General features: G+C 28.5%; 2 protein-coding genes across 2 annotated transcripts; both read right to left on the bottom strand.

Moving 5' to 3' along the window:
• Positions 1 to 182: 182 nt before the first annotated feature.
• LOC119683467 lies at positions 183 to 2,694 on the bottom strand. The gene is made up of 6 exons (XM_038097151.1): positions 2,432 to 2,694; positions 2,212 to 2,342; positions 1,313 to 1,436; positions 850 to 1,221; positions 441 to 790; positions 183 to 384 (listed from the first exon to the last, which is right to left on the bottom strand). The coding sequence occupies exons 1-6, from the start codon at positions 2,579 to 2,581 to the stop codon at positions 294 to 296; spliced, it is 1,218 nt and encodes a 405-aa protein (XP_037953079.1). The 5' UTR covers positions 2,582 to 2,694; the 3' UTR covers positions 183 to 293.
• A 2,363-nt stretch (positions 2,695 to 5,057) lies between these two features.
• LOC119685730 lies at positions 5,058 to 15,982 on the bottom strand. The gene is made up of 6 exons (XM_038100095.1): positions 15,708 to 15,982; positions 15,481 to 15,611; positions 15,279 to 15,408; positions 7,062 to 7,523; positions 5,273 to 5,628; positions 5,058 to 5,208 (listed from the first exon to the last, which is right to left on the bottom strand). Exons 1-6 carry the CDS (start codon positions 15,855 to 15,857, stop codon positions 5,145 to 5,147), a joined length of 1,293 nt encoding a protein of 430 aa, XP_037956023.1. The 5' UTR covers positions 15,858 to 15,982; the 3' UTR covers positions 5,058 to 5,144.
• Positions 15,983 to 16,963: the final 981 nt, after the last annotated feature.

The following is a 16,963-nucleotide window of genomic DNA, read 5'->3' as shown; positions in this document are numbered from 1 at the left end:
CAAATTTTCAAGTAAATGAGAGCATCTGAGAGAGCGTAACATCTGTGTCGCAATTTGAAAATGCTACACAGACTTAACTCGTACATTTCAAGTAAAATTTTTGTGATGTGTGAATCAGCTGTTTTGGTTTGAATTTAAATTTTAAAGCTGTTCCAAGAAAATCTGTGTAAAAAGCGTGATTTGGCACTTTTTTTGTGTTACGCTCTCAGTTTGTACTTTACTTGTGTTTTACTCGAGTTTTACTATGAGTAGCTGGTGGAACAGAACTAATATGATACACTTTAGCACTATTATTATTTAATTATTCTTATAGGTGTTGTACTTCCCATTTCCAGTAAGGCTTTAGAGCTATTTCTTAAAATATAATTATAAATTTTTTGAGGCCTGAAATAATAATATTAATATTGGATTCCAGGTTATTTAATAAAAATAATACTTACAAATATTCCATTGTGATATTTAAATAACTTTTGGTGAAACTACTGGTTGCTTCGTTATTAACCATATACATATGAATCGCATATGCATTACAGATTGGAGTGACTAATTTTCCAAAAGGTATTCGTTTAGCATATTTTAGCCACTTCCCATAATTTTCTTCAGTTTTGACGTCCAGAGAACAGAGTTTGTGGTACGCTAAGCGTATAACAGTAATCATTGATAACACAAGAATAATATTCTTCTTAATGCAGATAAAAGAGATCCCACCTATGAAGGCAGCTAGGATATGTGCCTTATTTTTATTTAATTGCGATGGATTAGTGTATTTTTGCAGTAAGTAATTAATTACCTATTTAAATATATAAAAATTAATTTATAATATTCATTGTCAAATGGCTATGCGATTACTTTGTAGAGTCCAAAATAACTCAGAAAGTATCCAGTCATATTAAATTTCAACATTTTTATTTTGTCAATTAAGGATGTATTCGATTTAAAAATTTTCAAATTTTTTAAAATAATTCGTAATAAGTCCAGTGTTATTCCAGTGATTAGGTATTTTTTCATATCTTTAAGCAGAGTGCTTAGAAATTCTTTATCACTTTTATAGGTGGCGTCCTCTTTTTCAGGCTTAATGAACCAAAATTCCTTATCAGTACCATTTTGTTTGAGATGTAATATAATTGCACTATTAATCATAAATAACAAAATTCGCGTAAAATTATTTTTCAACAAATTATTTAATGGATTTGTCTTGATATTCAGAAAAGTTTCTAATGCCTGAAAATATTATAAAGTATATACATAAATACCACGTATATTTAATTTATAAGTATTATAAAATATATTTTTTGAAATTATTAACTCTTACCGCTTGAGACATTCCTATTGCATAGAATTTCACCATCTGATCCGGACATAGCCAAAGTAATTGTGTGCCCAAAAACAGTGGTAAAAAAAATGTTGTGTACTTAGTATATTTACCAAGGACATTTCTAAAAATAATAAAATAAGTAATTATGGAGATAACATAAATAAAACTGTAAAATTTTTATTTAAACATTTTATTCACAAACATGATTTAAATATACTCTTTCCCATTTTGGTTGGGGTGTGATAAAGATAAAAAATCTACACAGTCTTTAAAAATTGCGAAAGAACTATAGAACATTAATTGGTGTATTAACAGGTCACTGTCTAGTCGTATCACATGCCCACAAAATAAACCTAATTCACAGCGATGCTTGTAGGAAATGCAACGAGTCGGATGCAAAGGAAATCCTAGAGCATCTGCTGTGTAATTGCCCGGCTCTCTTGAGAACTCGACAGAAATACTTGTAGGCTGTCATAGATCATAGTTCTACGCTTATGAGCCCTTAACAAAACAGAAATTCACTGTTTGGGACTTCCAAAATGATTAGAAGTCGGATGACTAATTCCAATATCTCTTTAAGTGAATTAAAAGTTTTCCGTTTTGATAGTTTCTGAATGCGACTAGCATTTGTTGTTGTTGTAGAAGATTTATTGTTGTTGTAGAAGATTTATTGTTGTTGTCGAAGTTCTTTATTTTTTTTTAATGTTAATTTTTTCTTGCCGATAGTAACGCGAGTTTATGACGAAAAGAAACTATTTAAAAGTTAGACGGGTTTGAATAGAAAAGAAAAGACAAAGACAAAAATTTATTTAATTTATTTTAATAATTTTAGTCCTTATCTTTTTTTTACTATTCATATCCGTCTATGTTTTTTTTATTGATTAATTTCTACTTACCGCAAAATACACTCGAAAGCCATGGACGCTTTTATAATGCCAACTGAAGTAATAACTGCGAGTTTATAGTTTTTCACAATATCCAAAAATGCTTTTTTAGTTAGTTTATTCCTTTTCAAAAAAATGGGCGCCTGTTATAGAACTAATTTAGTTTTTTTTAACATGAAACGTGTTTTGCTAATATGTCTATAACATTATTTTATATATATTAAAAACTTACTATAAGTATAGGCAGGAAATAAATCGAAGATGATTTTATAAAATTATTACGGAGCTGAAAACCTAAACACGATTCACCAGGATGTAGAAAAACTTGTGAACAATGTAACCGATTTAAAGGCGGATAAAATATTTTACTTGGTGCTACCATATTGAAATAGGTCCCGTTTGGTTTATTATAAAAATTATAACTTAATTATTATACTCCGTTTGTAATTATTAGAAATCGGGTTCCGTTTTAAAATGGCGTTTAGAGGTTGTTTATAAAATAAAGACTGAAACCGAACTGAAAATTGATTTTGGTATATATATTAGTGTTACCGATAGGTTGAACTAACATATATAATATAATAATTTACGTGGTAAGAATAGCAAACGAATTAAAATATCCGAACTATTTGACTTCGAACTAGAATTGATATGCAAATCTAAATGTTTATGAGCAATTTTTAAAATCAAATGAAAGCATTTATACGTACCTAAATTATTTTTTACTATTAGTCTATATGTAAAATTATCTTTACATGTATGTGACCACATACTTACTTAAAAAAATATACTCTTATTGTAAAAAATGTGTTTTTTTTATTTTACCAAAACTACATATATATACATCGATTATAATTTCATTGCTCAAATTAATAAAACCATTTTTAATATTAAATAAATAAATTTATTCGGGAACTGCAATGAAAGAAATAGCCTTGCGTTTACACTGGCTAGACTTTGACACGATTATATGTTAGCACACACTCTCATTTTTTTGAAAAAGATACGTATTAACATTCGAACATACATAGGAACTTGCTAAAGTATTGCCAGTGTAGACGTCCAATAAGTTTTTTCATTTTCAGTTCTCGTTGATTTCATGCTAGAAGTTGAGAACAAAAATGACGATCGAATTTCTACTTAAATCGATGATGAATCTTCATAAAATATATTTGAAGTACTGATACATTACTGATTTAATCAATAATACAGCTAACTTTTTACTAATACTGGATTCACACGAGAGTTTGATTGTAATGTTAGCTATTATCCAGTACAACGTTTATATTTGAAAACCTCTTCAGGGTTCCAGCGATATATTTATACACTACTACTTGATGACACAATGATACATTAAATATATATGGACAATATATTTAATATACAGATACATTTCTAATTCAATCAATAATATAGTTAAGTTTTCTGAAGTACTAAATAGTACTAAAAGGTTTCTGAAGTTTATACGCAACAACCTAGTCATAGTTTCAGCGAGCTATTTACATAGTTCTTGACGTCATTTGGATACCATTTGAGCGCTAAAATATTTCTAAGTATTTCTAAATGCTTAATTACGTTAAGACTCTATACTCTCTCCGGTTTTACTAAATATTGCTAGTGATATTATGTCAGAAGCAATTCCCAAAGGTTTAGACATCTCATTTGACTTAAGTAGCAAACTTTGTATTATATAAGTCCCATCTGTCTAATGACTCAGGAATCTTTAAAGACAATTGAGATGTAAACAGAGCCTGTCGTAATCAATATTGCCAAAATTAAAATTAATGAAATCAAGTCTTAAATCTTAACCTCAACAAATTTCGAACTTTGAAACACATATATCAAAGATGTCCCCATTCTTTGTTTATAAGTAGCTAACTATCTTTCATAAAACAGACTTCATAAAACAGACTTGTAAAATCTCATTAAGTCTTCACAATTCTTAATAATATATATTGATCTATTGTATCAATAGCTAAAGCAGTACGACTTTTATAAAATTTTAATTTAACTAACAGCAACACTCAACATCCAAAGGTTTTAACTGTCACAATATTTCGTGCATTCTACAAGCTCTCTAACCGAATACTATTAATAATCATTATTTGGTAAAGATCCGGCAATATAAGTGACTAAATTATATTCTATTCCATTAGATATAAACGAAATTACTTTCCGTACAACACAATAGGTAGGTCTGCTGAAGATATTATTAAAAATTTTTTGATTATAACCACCGAGATCGCGGAAGACTTATGTGTCCATCCCATCCTCTTTCCCCATCCATCATGTTATCCTTTCATGTAATCTGCTTACAGGTTCCAGCGGGTTATAACAACAACAATACGATTTACCAATTCCGTGCAACACAAGAAATTGGTAAATCGGAGTAGAACTATGGCTTTATGGTAGATCTATAATAAAACGATTGGGGCAGGTACACAAACAATCCATGGAAGAGACTTGATAAAGTAGAATTTCGATTTTATGGGAATAGTTGGAGTGAAGTTAATCGATTGGCATGTGACGGGGTTCACTGGAAGTGACTTATTACGATCTTATATAGCTTGTGGGATTAAAAGAGATTAAAAGAAGCAATGAAGTATTAAGATTATCTTATTGTTTATAGTTTCAACAAAATTTTCAATGCAAGATCCACGATTTTTAGTTAATAACATAGTATAATAGAATTATTTGGATTTATGTATAAAAAATTTATTAAAAATTAATTTCATGCTAAACATTCATAGTTTCCATTACATTTCACATTCAATTATAAATTCTTTAACAGAAAGGCAATACTTTCAAATACTTATCTTAATAATCTAATAATAAAATTTAATTATCAAAACATAAATAATTAAATTACTTCAAATTCCTTTTCAAAAGCCCCAATTGTAAAAAATAAATTAAATTAATATTGTATTACTATAGGTGGTAAAAAATTATTTTAATGCAGCCTCCATAAGTTGTTCCGCGCGGGAAATGTTAAAGCTTATTTGCTTTCCACTGCAATCAGAAGAACAAGCATTAATATATATAATCAATAATATGTAAAAAGAAGAGAACTTACTAGCCGTGTGTTAGACCATTTATGATCTCTTCACCCAAAGCACTAACGAAGTGCTTACGATATACATAGGTGTGTACCAGGTAGGCAACGGCTGGTGGAAATAACAATAAGCCTAAAGTTGATTTATTTACAAATTTTACTATATTATTCTCTGCTATATTCTTTGGTAGTTCTTTATAATTTTTTCTTTTAAATTGTTCCCAAAATAGTTCAATACATATTACTAAACCATAACTTAGTAATGAAAGTTTTGGTAGAAACACGTAAGCAGAACCACATAGAAAACTAGCGACTAGATGATTTATTGTTAAGTATTTTTTGAGGGGATACAGATGATTCAAGTGGCAATTGACCAGCTAAAAATAGAAAAGAAAAATTTTAAAAAATATTAAAATTGTATATGGTGTAGAGATCATAAAATAGATGGCGCTAATTCGCTGTTTGTCATATCATCGTATTGTTTTATACATTGTATTTATTTATTGAATCTTCTCTGTTATGTTATATTTAGACTATTGTATATAACTCGAAAAAGATCTGCTATTCATATGAAAAGGTACTTGAGAACTTCGATAAGTCTGACTATGAATATAGGATTAGAGCCTTATATATTTACTATTTCAACTTACTTTAATAATTAATTTTTATTTTACGAACCTGTACTAAGAATATGTGGTTTCGGGAATATATGTTTTTGCAATAGACGTATGATTAGAGAAAATAAATAAAAATAAGAAAAATAATTAGAAAATAAGTTTAGTTTTGACTTATGGTGGAATGGTGTAATATCTTTAGGCAAGGGTGTGTTGATTGCTTAAATAGTAGACTACAGATCAAATCGAGACAGCCAAATTTAGATAATTTAGTAGGTCTTTCGTCCTTACTGATGAACAGTCCGATAAGCTGTCAAACAAATACCTCCCTAAAAATATACTTCTTCTGGACGTCAAAGCCGGGCATTCACAGAGAAAGTATTTAATGGTTTCTTTGTTCTGCAGGTTTCCACAACTTTAGGTGTAAGTATTATTAGGAATGTACAATTTATCAAATCACAAAATCCCTTTTGATAAGTTTACAAGATGTAGTTTTATTGTAGGCGAGTCAAGTTAACTGGGAAGTTGCACATGCCTTAAGTGTCTTCCATTGTTATTGGCAAGCTGAAGAAAGTAGAGATAAGTACTTCTCTTAACGGTTCTCCTATGATTACCCTGAATATATCTGAAGTTGTACAGGTCCTAAGTGCCTTACATTTGTTATTGACAAGCTGAAGTAAGTAGAGATAAGTACTTCTCTTAACGGTTCTCTTGTGATTACCCTGAATATATCTGAAGTTGCACATGCCCTAAGTGCCTTCCATTTGTTATTGGCAAGCTAAAGAAAGTAGAGATAAGTACTTCTCTTAACGGATCTCCTATGATTACCCTGAATCGAAATTTTTATGTTTAAAAAAAATCTGTCATAAATAAGTAATTAGTGATAAAAAAAAATAGAAATAGAAATGGGTTTTGATTCTGAAATTTGAAACTACTACTTCGGGTTATTTAGAAAATATTACCCAAACGTAATTTTTTAAGAAATATACTTCTTTTTCAATTTCTTTATTATTCCATTCGAGATCATTATCAAAGAGGTAGTGATTATATCATTTTTTTAAGTGATTATTTTTTTATCTTTAACATTAATATATAATCTACTAAACTATTAATTCAGAGATATATGGTTCTTTAAAAGACTTAAAATTATATTCATTTCAATATATTATATTGATCTTAACGGTTATTCAACTTACCCTGTATATTCCTACAGATGCAGCTAACAATGCAGTAGTATTAAATTGATAGTTCTTTAATTTAGCCCAAAGTTTTGAAATAAATGTATTATAAGGTACATCTTTTGGAATTCTGCTCATCACCATTTTTATGGTATCGAGTGAAAGACCAATTGTAAGATAATTTCGCAAACCCGTTAAAACATGTGCCCTACAGCTGGTTTTGTGATTACATAGTGAATTCGGTATATTATTATTTTCGTTCTCGAAAATCTGTATATTGCTATTTTCGATCTCGGGTGATGATTCCTTTATGGGTTGTTCATTTGGCGTTACGATCCAAAATGTTTTACAAAGTTTTTTCTGTTTGGCATGGAGAATAATCGCACTACAAAACATAAATATTAATGTTCTAACTCCTTTAGAATTTGCAATGGCTCGGGTAATAACATTTTCACGTCTCAAACATACTGAATCAATAGTCTTTAAATAAAAAAAAGAAAAAATAAATATAATTATTATATTAATTTATTTGTTATTTAAAAGTAAAAAAACAGTTATCATAATAATTACTGTTATTAAAAATTAATCATATAGAATATTTAATTATATAATTAACTTTTAATTCAAATTAAAAATAATAATTATATTATTAAGATTAATGGTTTTTTTGTCATCTCGCGGATTTATCTCTGATTCTTCCCGTTTAAAAATCACCTTTGACTTTTTGTATACATAACTCTAATCTCTAGTGTGAATAATTATAATATAACACCTTATGAGTTAATTAATATACTTTATTTTAATTGATCTTTAGAAAAAATTACGTTTATTCATTTATTTAGATTTCTCAGTCGTACTATTCAAATCTTCCGGGTTCTTACTATAACAAATTCTAGGGGTATTCACATATAGTAGATGTCTGGTCGGATATTCACGATTTCAAGTAACGAGCTCGGTAATACAGTAAGCTGGTAATATTGTGAAGTATCAACAACAAAATACATGTACTATAAATGCATTATGTTATGTCACTTTGCACTTTTACTCTATTACCGACTTCGATTTTCAAAGTTTTGAATATTCCTTTAAAATTACTAAAACAAATATCATCAGGAAGACAGTAACTAACAGTTAGAAGCGTTTACACGTAGTGCATGACCTGCCCCGTTTGACAAATGTTGAACTAATCTCACTTGATGTACTTAAGATCTTCGAGTTGAACGACGAAATTGCGTTTGTTGCTGAAGAAGTTTTGCTGACGCCCTATGCTCTATACAGTATGTAGTTATAGTAACATGTATATTTTTTTTTTTTTGCGGCAAAGAAGAGTAGAATGCCTACGCACTAACCACAATCCAGTGCCCCGGAACGTGAGTGTCCGACTCGCACGGACTAAACCATTCCTCCTAATTCCTAGAGACCTTTGTCTACCCCGGGACTACGTTGGTATTACTTCGAGGTAGGGTCCCTATTAGTCATTTAAGACTTCCATCGGTGTGAACTACGTCTAGGCCCCGTTACTATTTCAGATGATTTATCTTTCCCTTCATCTGGGTGTGATACCGTTGCAGTGTATTTGTTTTCAATCTCAGAATGTGTGTTCCGGCTCTCACTCCTGATCCGAATGGGAATGTCATCAGATTGCTCTTCGTTTTAGATTAGTTTGCGTCCAAATCTTTCTTCTTTTCCCTTAGCACATTTCCAAAGAATTCTGTGATTTTGTTTCAATTTTCTGTTCGTTCTATCATTTTTTCAACGATATTTTCGACTGTAAAGTGACCTATATATTCTGTAAGTAGTGTTTTTTCTCCATGTCATCTTTCGCATTTGGAGAAAATATATGTCCTCGACGGATCCGCAGTATATACAGTTGGGCTGCTCTGCTTATTGCATTCTGTATAGATATTTTCAAAAATATCAATGACCAGATAGGAACTGTGTGACATAATACTCAATCTCACCGAAATTTCTTTCAGTCCACGACTTTACATTTGGTATTAGCTTTGCCAGATCTGAAAAGTTTGTTTTCTTATATCTTGAGTGCCTGTTGAATTGTTTGTCGATCTCTGTTTCCAGCGTTTTCTCCGTTCATGTGCCTGGAGATCGATAGAGATGATACCCCTAATCACTAGAACTGCTGGCTCAGTTACAGTTCGGTATGCAGAAATAGTAACAGGTATATACTATTAAAAAAACCACAGATTTTATCTTTACAACAATAGTTTCTCCTGACTTGGTTTTGAAGCGGGGCTAATATATCAACACGCATGAAAACATTCATTTTCATAGTTGGTTTTATACTTGTAGAGCAAATATCTTAAAGTGCGGTTTATTAAAAATATTTCAGGCAGATCATTTCTTTAGAAGTGATCTAAAGGTATAACAATCACATATAGTCTTTCCAAAAAAAATTACAAATATGCAAAGTATATATATATATAATGTATAACCTTTTTTTATTCCCATGAATACGTCTTCATTGACCCAAATTACATTATATCTTTATATTTAGTGCAAAAATCTTGCTACCCAGTATTATTATCCACTACATGTAAACTTCTAATTTATTAATTCTTCATTAGCTGATCATGATCATTCATTAGCTTTTCAAAGCTTTTATAATTCTCGTAATCTGATCGTCTTACTAGTAAAAGTTTTCTGTTAAGGTGAAAATAATAAAAATATATATAATAAGAGAGTGCTGAATAATACTTCTTTAAATTTTAGTACTCTTTATTCTCAAAAAAAATACTTTAGAGCAATTAAATAAAATTATTTAATTACTATACATGGCTTTTGCATGAATAGATAAAAATGTAATTTAATAATGGTAATTAATTTTCAACGTTTTTGAATCTTAAGTACATATAAAGTAAAACTAGTTTTTATAGCACATATTGTATAATTAATTAATGAATGAAAAATTATAAAATAACAACTAAAAAATGGGAGAATTAACATAATTATGATATATTATTTGATCTATTTTAATAAAGTAGACATTTTGTAAGACAAAAAATAATAGATAGATAATCATTATTATCTATAATATATCACAATAACAATGTATTCTTATTAAGTGGGGAATATTTTGTGATAAATACCAATTGTCTGAATTCATCCTTAGCCATCTCATAAACATAAACACATTGGATCGTTTTACATACATACGTAATTAGCTATTCAAATGGAATATTATTTTTTTTCTTATAATAAATTTAATATGCATTAAAACAATGACTACGATAATAAAAAACAATTCTGAAATAATCATAATCTCAGAGCACCTAATCATGTTTCCATTTAGCTTTCCTTATCTCTGGATTTAGTTCTACAACTATGCAATATGATATTTTCTATATCTGTTACTACTTCAGCCACCTATTTCTTTCGACGTTTGCCCCACTCTGTTGTTCCACGTAGTTCTGTAACAACACATAATACTTAAAATGCTTTTATATTCCATATACCATATACGATATTATATGTATAGCAGTCACAGTTTCTTTAGAGATTAGAGTAAATTGTGGTGTTTTCATTCATATATCACTATCGCAATTACGAGTATTAGCACATGTTATATATATTCTTATTTTTATATTTTTTGTAAGAAGTTAGTTTTTTATTAGAACGCTCACTGTTTTTTACCGGTAAATTGCAATACAAGAAATTCCTGAAACCCATATAGATAAAGATGGCTCTTTATTAAGACTTAGAATAGAGCTTGATTAGATAATAGCTCACATAAATTATGAAACTTTATTAGTTTGACACACATAAATTATAATCTGCAGGGTCTCATAAATTAAAACTTAAGTTTTATATGTTTAAAAATTATACTTTATTTTAAAAACTGTCATTAGTTTCCATTAGAAGACTCTCATAAATTTAATAGTAACTGCATATATATGAAGAACTCTTATTATCTGTTATAAAAATTGAAAATTGGATTATCTTTAAACAAAAGCCAAAGAATATTAAATCTAATTATATATTTTGATTTGCAAAAAATTATAGACATTATATATATGTAAGTATTAAAATATATCATACTATATATAATACTTATATATCATACACTATGACAGAGTAATATGTTATATGTTGGGAAATCTCGGCGAAATAAAAAAGTTATAAATAAAATATTAAAAATTTAAGTATGGGTTACGAAGCTCTTGGAAATATTTTTCTCATTCTGTTTTATTGTGGAAGCCTATTATGTATAAAATTTCCAATATATATGTTATATATATATTTATTTTATGCCTCCGACTTTACAAGCTATAGAATAGTTGTAATTTCTTTGTTAAGTATTTGAGCTAATTATAATAAAGATTAGTAGACCTTTGATGTTTCAATTACAATTGTAAAATAAAATAACCTATATTATTTGCAATAGTAGTACAGAAGTTTCCATATATTGCTATTTTTAGCAGAAAGTTAATGTGATATTTTATAAATTATATATATTATAATATCTATACATTGTTTAATGATTTATTATTCTTAGTGAAAAGTCGAACCCAAACATATTTTTACTTAATTATCCAATAAACTTAGAGTGGAGAAGTAGGGGTTAGATCCCCTATGAATACCATAAGCTACAGATAATACAGTGCAGAAACAATTGACACAATTTTATTTAATCCACTGAATATTATTATATTTTTAAGTTTTTTATTATTTGTTAAAATTACTTAAAATTAATAACGAAAGTTATCTTCAAAAAATAATTATTCGATTGTGGGGTATTTATAGTGATAATTAGCACATAGGAGTACACGTTAAATAAAATTTATTCTAATTAATTCACGTTTACAAAGTATTTATTGCATTCGAAATTAGTTAATAAATTACAATTAATTATTCAAATAGAGTGACAATAACATATTTCGTACACCATATATATGACATATATGAGTATGTAATATATAAAGTGTCAAAAGTTTTTAGCGACGTAAAGTGATATATAATATAATGAGCGAGTATAATTTATATTGGAATTGTAATAAAATTTATTTAAAACTGATTCCGTATTTTGTTAATACTTTAATCGTTATATATGAGAAACTTTATTTATTATTAGTCCATGATTTTTGAGCATTACGATACGATTACATTTATAATTCCGATTAATTCCGATTATAATTCCAAGCTACGAAACTAATTCAAAAAAAATTTAAGGTTAATTCAGAAGTTTTTTAATTTCAAAACCTAGAAAATTAAAATAAATTCCAGAAAGTCTTGTTATGGCATATATTCTCTGAAGTCGTACACATTAGCAATTTTGGAATCCATTATAGCAGAATAAAATGATTTTTAAACAGCCTTTATTCTAAAATTGACCCTAATTGAATGGAAGTTTCTATTTATAAAGTGGATCAAAAATTTACAAAGTGGATTTAAAATTCTCGCACTTGTATAATAGTTTTGCGTCAGGGAAAACTCGGGCAACTATAAAGAGCGTTACTGGACAGTTTATCAATTTTTAGACAGAGTTATCTTGTTGTGTATGACAGCCAAATGTTATAGGCTACCTCTTGACAACCTTAACTCTGTTCTGATAAGGAATAATGCCTCCTTGTAATGTTTTTGAAGTCTATATTTATTTTTATGAATGAGGTCCTTTTGTCAAGAGTTCGGTGTCTCTTTGCCATTGCAAGAGACCTGGATCAGTTATCAGTTATCAAATTTAATCTTATGCTATGTTTATTAGCGAGCCTTTAAGTCTATGAAGATCATTTATTAATTAAATTGTCCACTTTAAAACGAATGCCAGTTCAGTTTATTGATAATGATTCATATACCATATATCTATAGTTAACGAGGGAGTCATCAAAATTAGTAAAATTAGCTCTGCTAAGAAAGACTGCCTCTTTTTAATCTTTTTGTAGTTTACCTTTCGAATCAGTTACTTATGTTGTTTGGAGTGCAACTTCAAGAATTTATTGTTTTTTTAATGTTTCCCCTGGGTATCAATTGTCTAGTCTATCTAATCAAAGCTTACGTTTATAGACGATGCTTTGGAGGCTACGTACATGATTTAACTATTATCCGTTACTTAAAAGCTTTATCAGTCCAAAATTTTATAAAATAGTTGATGTTTCCTTTAAAAGTGATTAATGACAATAATATATATATTCCGTTAAATCAAAAGGAAGTTTTCCAAAATAGCAAACCTTACACCAAAATAATTATTTCAATTATGCTAGCCTTATGTGTTCTAGGTACTAGTAATATAAATACATTTCTAATTCTAAAAAGATTATTCATTCTTCAAGATTAACTAATTTTGCGCAGGACTAAATTAGTAACTACTACTGTATTTTGACCTATTAAATCTGAAAATAATAATAAACTGTTTCTCGATAATATATAAGACATCAACAAAATGAACCAAAATACTTTAGACTAGATGTAGCCTTGTCCAAAAACATTGCAAAATTTTTGGACAAGCATTATTAGTAAATTTAAATTTAATTGCTTTAAATTTTTTTTGATATCTCATTAATAATAGTACTTAACTTTAAATCAATAAAGTTTAATTGTTCATCTATTATATCTATGACCAGTGGGACTTTTTCCATCCATCTACAATCGGTCATGATCACGTAAAATGTGGTATAGTTATTTTCAATGTAAATTAAAAATTTGAAAATTAGGCGCTAATGATTTGATTCTCTGCATTTCGTTTATGGGCATGACCAGAAATAAAATTGAAAGTAAAAGTAAAATTGAAATCAATTAGTATCAATCTATCAATACTTATACAATATATATGTAGTATATGTTATACCTACACTAAGTATTAAAAGTATTTGAATATAACCAAATATGGCAAATTTGGTGTCAGAATTTCTTCACTTGAATCAAGATAAGATTCAATTTTCAACCCTTTTCCTATATCTACCCTATACTACCACATATTCTTCATCCCAAACTATTGCGAAAGTTTTGTCATCCTTTTATGTTACGAAAAGTTGATTATTAGTAGTATAAACACTTTCGAGATTGACCATGAACATCAAGTGAAAAACAACACATTAAGGAAATCAACGATTTGCTGCTAAAAATAGTTGAATGGACACTTTGAGACTTGAACAGTGCTGTTAACATTTTATTTGAATCTATTCAGATAAAAAGTTTTAAAAAATAATTAGTTTTTTAACTAAGCTTTTCTTATTTTTTCATCAGAATGTTAGATAAATCTAATCACTTGCAACACTCAAGGTGGCAACTAAACAAAAGTATGAGATTATAGCTTAAAAATTCTGGAAGCAAAGCGGAACATGCTCAACACTACATTACCGGTGTAGTGTTGGTCACTATATATGAGACTAGGTCTACCGTTTAATGATTTTGTCATATTTGTAGCTTTGAAGTGGAAAAAGAATCCATGTTTCACTTTTTCGTCAGTGCTTATCTTTGGCCAATAGACGATTAAAAGTCTTTGCAATCCCTATTATTACCGACCATACAGAGCTGTTATCCTTTAAAATTAGAAACCTTCCCAAGTATATTGACTTCTCAATATTACTTCTCAATATTGTTACAGTTTTACTTAAATGAAGAAGTCGTGACTTTTAGTGGTATTTGGTTGTTGACCACTATCGTTCTCTTAAGGTGCCTTCTGGTTTCCATAGATTATGGCATAACAACGTGCCGTTATTTGAGCTGAAGTAGACTTTGGTGTACAAGGCCGTCACTCCAACGTAACCTAACGTTCCCTAGGTACTTTTTATTCTATTTTGTTTAATTTAAAAGTATGGATCGATTAAGTTATATTCAACTTGTTATTTATTTTATTTGTCGTTCTAATTTAGTTTTTAAATTATTATTTTATTATATTGATTTTTAACGTCTGTTTTGACGAAAGACAATAAATTCTTAACATAATACTTCTATATATATATAACCATTTTAAACAGTAGTAAATTGTCACAATAAAATTATTATTTTTGTTACTCGCTACAAAAATATTATTATATATTATTGACTTATTGACTGTTCGTAGCCGTTTATTCAATTAGAACTTAATAGTTATCTAATAGTTAATAGATTCTAATAATTAATAGTTATTATATCTAAAAATTTAGATTTCTTGTGAAATCTGATCTTTATGTCTTATGTTTATCCAATTATAACTTAATAGTTTATATCTAAAACTATAGATTTCATGTATAATCCGATTCTTATATCTTATGTATAGATCAGTTTAAATTCTTACTTACTTACCACTTGCAAAATGCTGGCTCCAAATAATTGCTTTACTCTTGGTGCAACCCAAAAAAAATGTATAGCTAATCCACTAATAAATACTGGTAGAAACATTATATTATAACGTCCAAAGAGTTCTGGACGTCTTCTGCAATAATTAAATATTCGCATACATTTACAATATATTCGTATAAAAAGTAAACAATATAGATTAACTAACCGAAATGCGCAAATTAGTATATTAATAAAGACAGCTAATTGAAATCCAGAGAATACTGTATTAGCATAATAAGTCAAAGTATCTTTCACAATTTTTCTATTTAACTTATTTATCTTCAGCAATAGCGGCAACTGTAATTGTTTGTTCAAATAATAAATTTATAAATTTTACATGAATTATAATAGAGATATCGACACTTGTACCTTATCACGATTTCAATTACTTACAAGTGTCAATACGGCAAAATACTTCATATTAGACTGTATATATTTCGGTATCTGATGTATTAGATTATCAGTACAACCGCGCGAGTGTATAATTTCATTGCAGCACATCTTTTGTAAGCTTTCGCTATATAACTTACTAAGCACAACCATTTTTATTTTTTTTTTTTGGAATTTATTTATTTAATGAAACATACGAATTTATATAGTATACAAAATGCACTTTTCTAAATTGAAATTGAAATTGAAATTCTAAATTAATTCCGCTTGCTATAGCCGTACTTATTCACGCCAATGTTCAATTCAAACTGAAGCTATGATGTTTATTCTCATAAAATATTTCTTATTGGCGAATTATAATAAAAACACCGATGTCAATTTAAATTTTATAATTATAAACAATACTAACAAAGAATTCAAAAAAAAATATATATACCATATAATAATAATGCTCCGTCACACTGACATCGGCGAACACGCTAAATAGCATTCCAGATAATCTAACACTCATGGATTGCGAACGAAATGCGATTACTCGTACTTTCACAAAGCTTTTCAGATATGAGTGCTGTGCTTCGCCTTGTGCATTTCAGCTCAGTTCAGTTCATTTCAGATACTATTTCAGGTTTAAGTATTAAGAAAGTTGCTGATAAATCGACACCAACAATCGACAAACTGGAAGTTGTTAGTCGCACTACTTTTGGATTATTGCCTTGGACTGCATGTACATATTTAAAAAAACATTATTCTAACTAATGGCTCACTTAAACATGAGCCACTATAATGATTATATGGTAATCATATAATTTTATTTAGTATTATTACTTTGAGCTGAGCACAACTTAATAGATTAACCTTTGCTATAACGACAAATCAGCGTCTTTAAAAAATAACAAAAACCAGATTTCACTTCTCATAGTTTTTTAATCGATTTTGCTGATTTCAAAAAAATGAGATGTGGAGAGCTTCACAGTAAAAAAGCTGCTCTAAGCAAATTTAGAAAAAACAATAGATGTATATTTATGAATAAAAATTAATTAAATGTGGGAGATCTACAGACCAGCATCTCTTATACAGTGAGTGAACTATTGTAAAACTATAAATTTTTACTCGTCTTATAAACAATACAACAGTAAATGCCACAACAAACAGTGATAGCTCTAATATTTGAATACGTATAGGAAGAAGAAGAAGAATTTGAATGATTAACTAAGATTAATTAAATTACATAAAAGTTAATTACACTGTTTAACAAACTA

The sequence above is a fragment of the Teleopsis dalmanni genome, chromosome 2 (genome assembly GCF_002237135.1).
Source record: "Teleopsis dalmanni isolate 2A chromosome 2, ASM223713v2, whole genome shotgun sequence".
Lineage (NCBI taxonomy): Eukaryota > Metazoa > Arthropoda > Insecta > Diptera > Diopsidae > Teleopsis > Teleopsis dalmanni.
The sequence above is the reverse complement of the archived record's forward strand: the minus strand, read 5'-3'. Positions and strand labels throughout refer to the sequence as shown.

Bases quoted from the DNA above. Each gene is read 5' to 3' on its own strand.
- LOC119683467 (XM_038097151.1), bottom strand. From the start codon at position 2,581: ATGGTAGCACCAAGTAAAATATTTTATCCGCCTTTAAATCGGTTACAT. The intron at 2,343-2,431 runs GTAAGTTTTTAA...GTTCTATAACAG, and splicing joins ATTTCCTGCCTATACTTATA to GCGCCCATTTTTTTGAAAAG. The intron at 791-849 runs GTAATCGCATAG...ATATTTAAATAG, and splicing joins GTTATTTTGGACTCTACAAA to GTAATTAATTACTTACTGCA.
- LOC119685730 (XM_038100095.1), bottom strand. From the start codon at position 15,857: ATGGTTGTGCTTAGTAAGTTATATAGCGAAAGCTTACAAAAGATGTGC. The intron at 5,629-7,061 runs GTAAGTTGAATA...TTCTATTTTTAG, and splicing joins CATCTGTAGGAATATACAGG to CTGGTCAATTGCCACTTGAA. The intron at 5,209-5,272 runs GTAAGTTCTCTT...TTCTGATTGCAG, and splicing joins AATGGTCTAACACACGGCTA to TGGAAAGCAAATAAGCTTTA.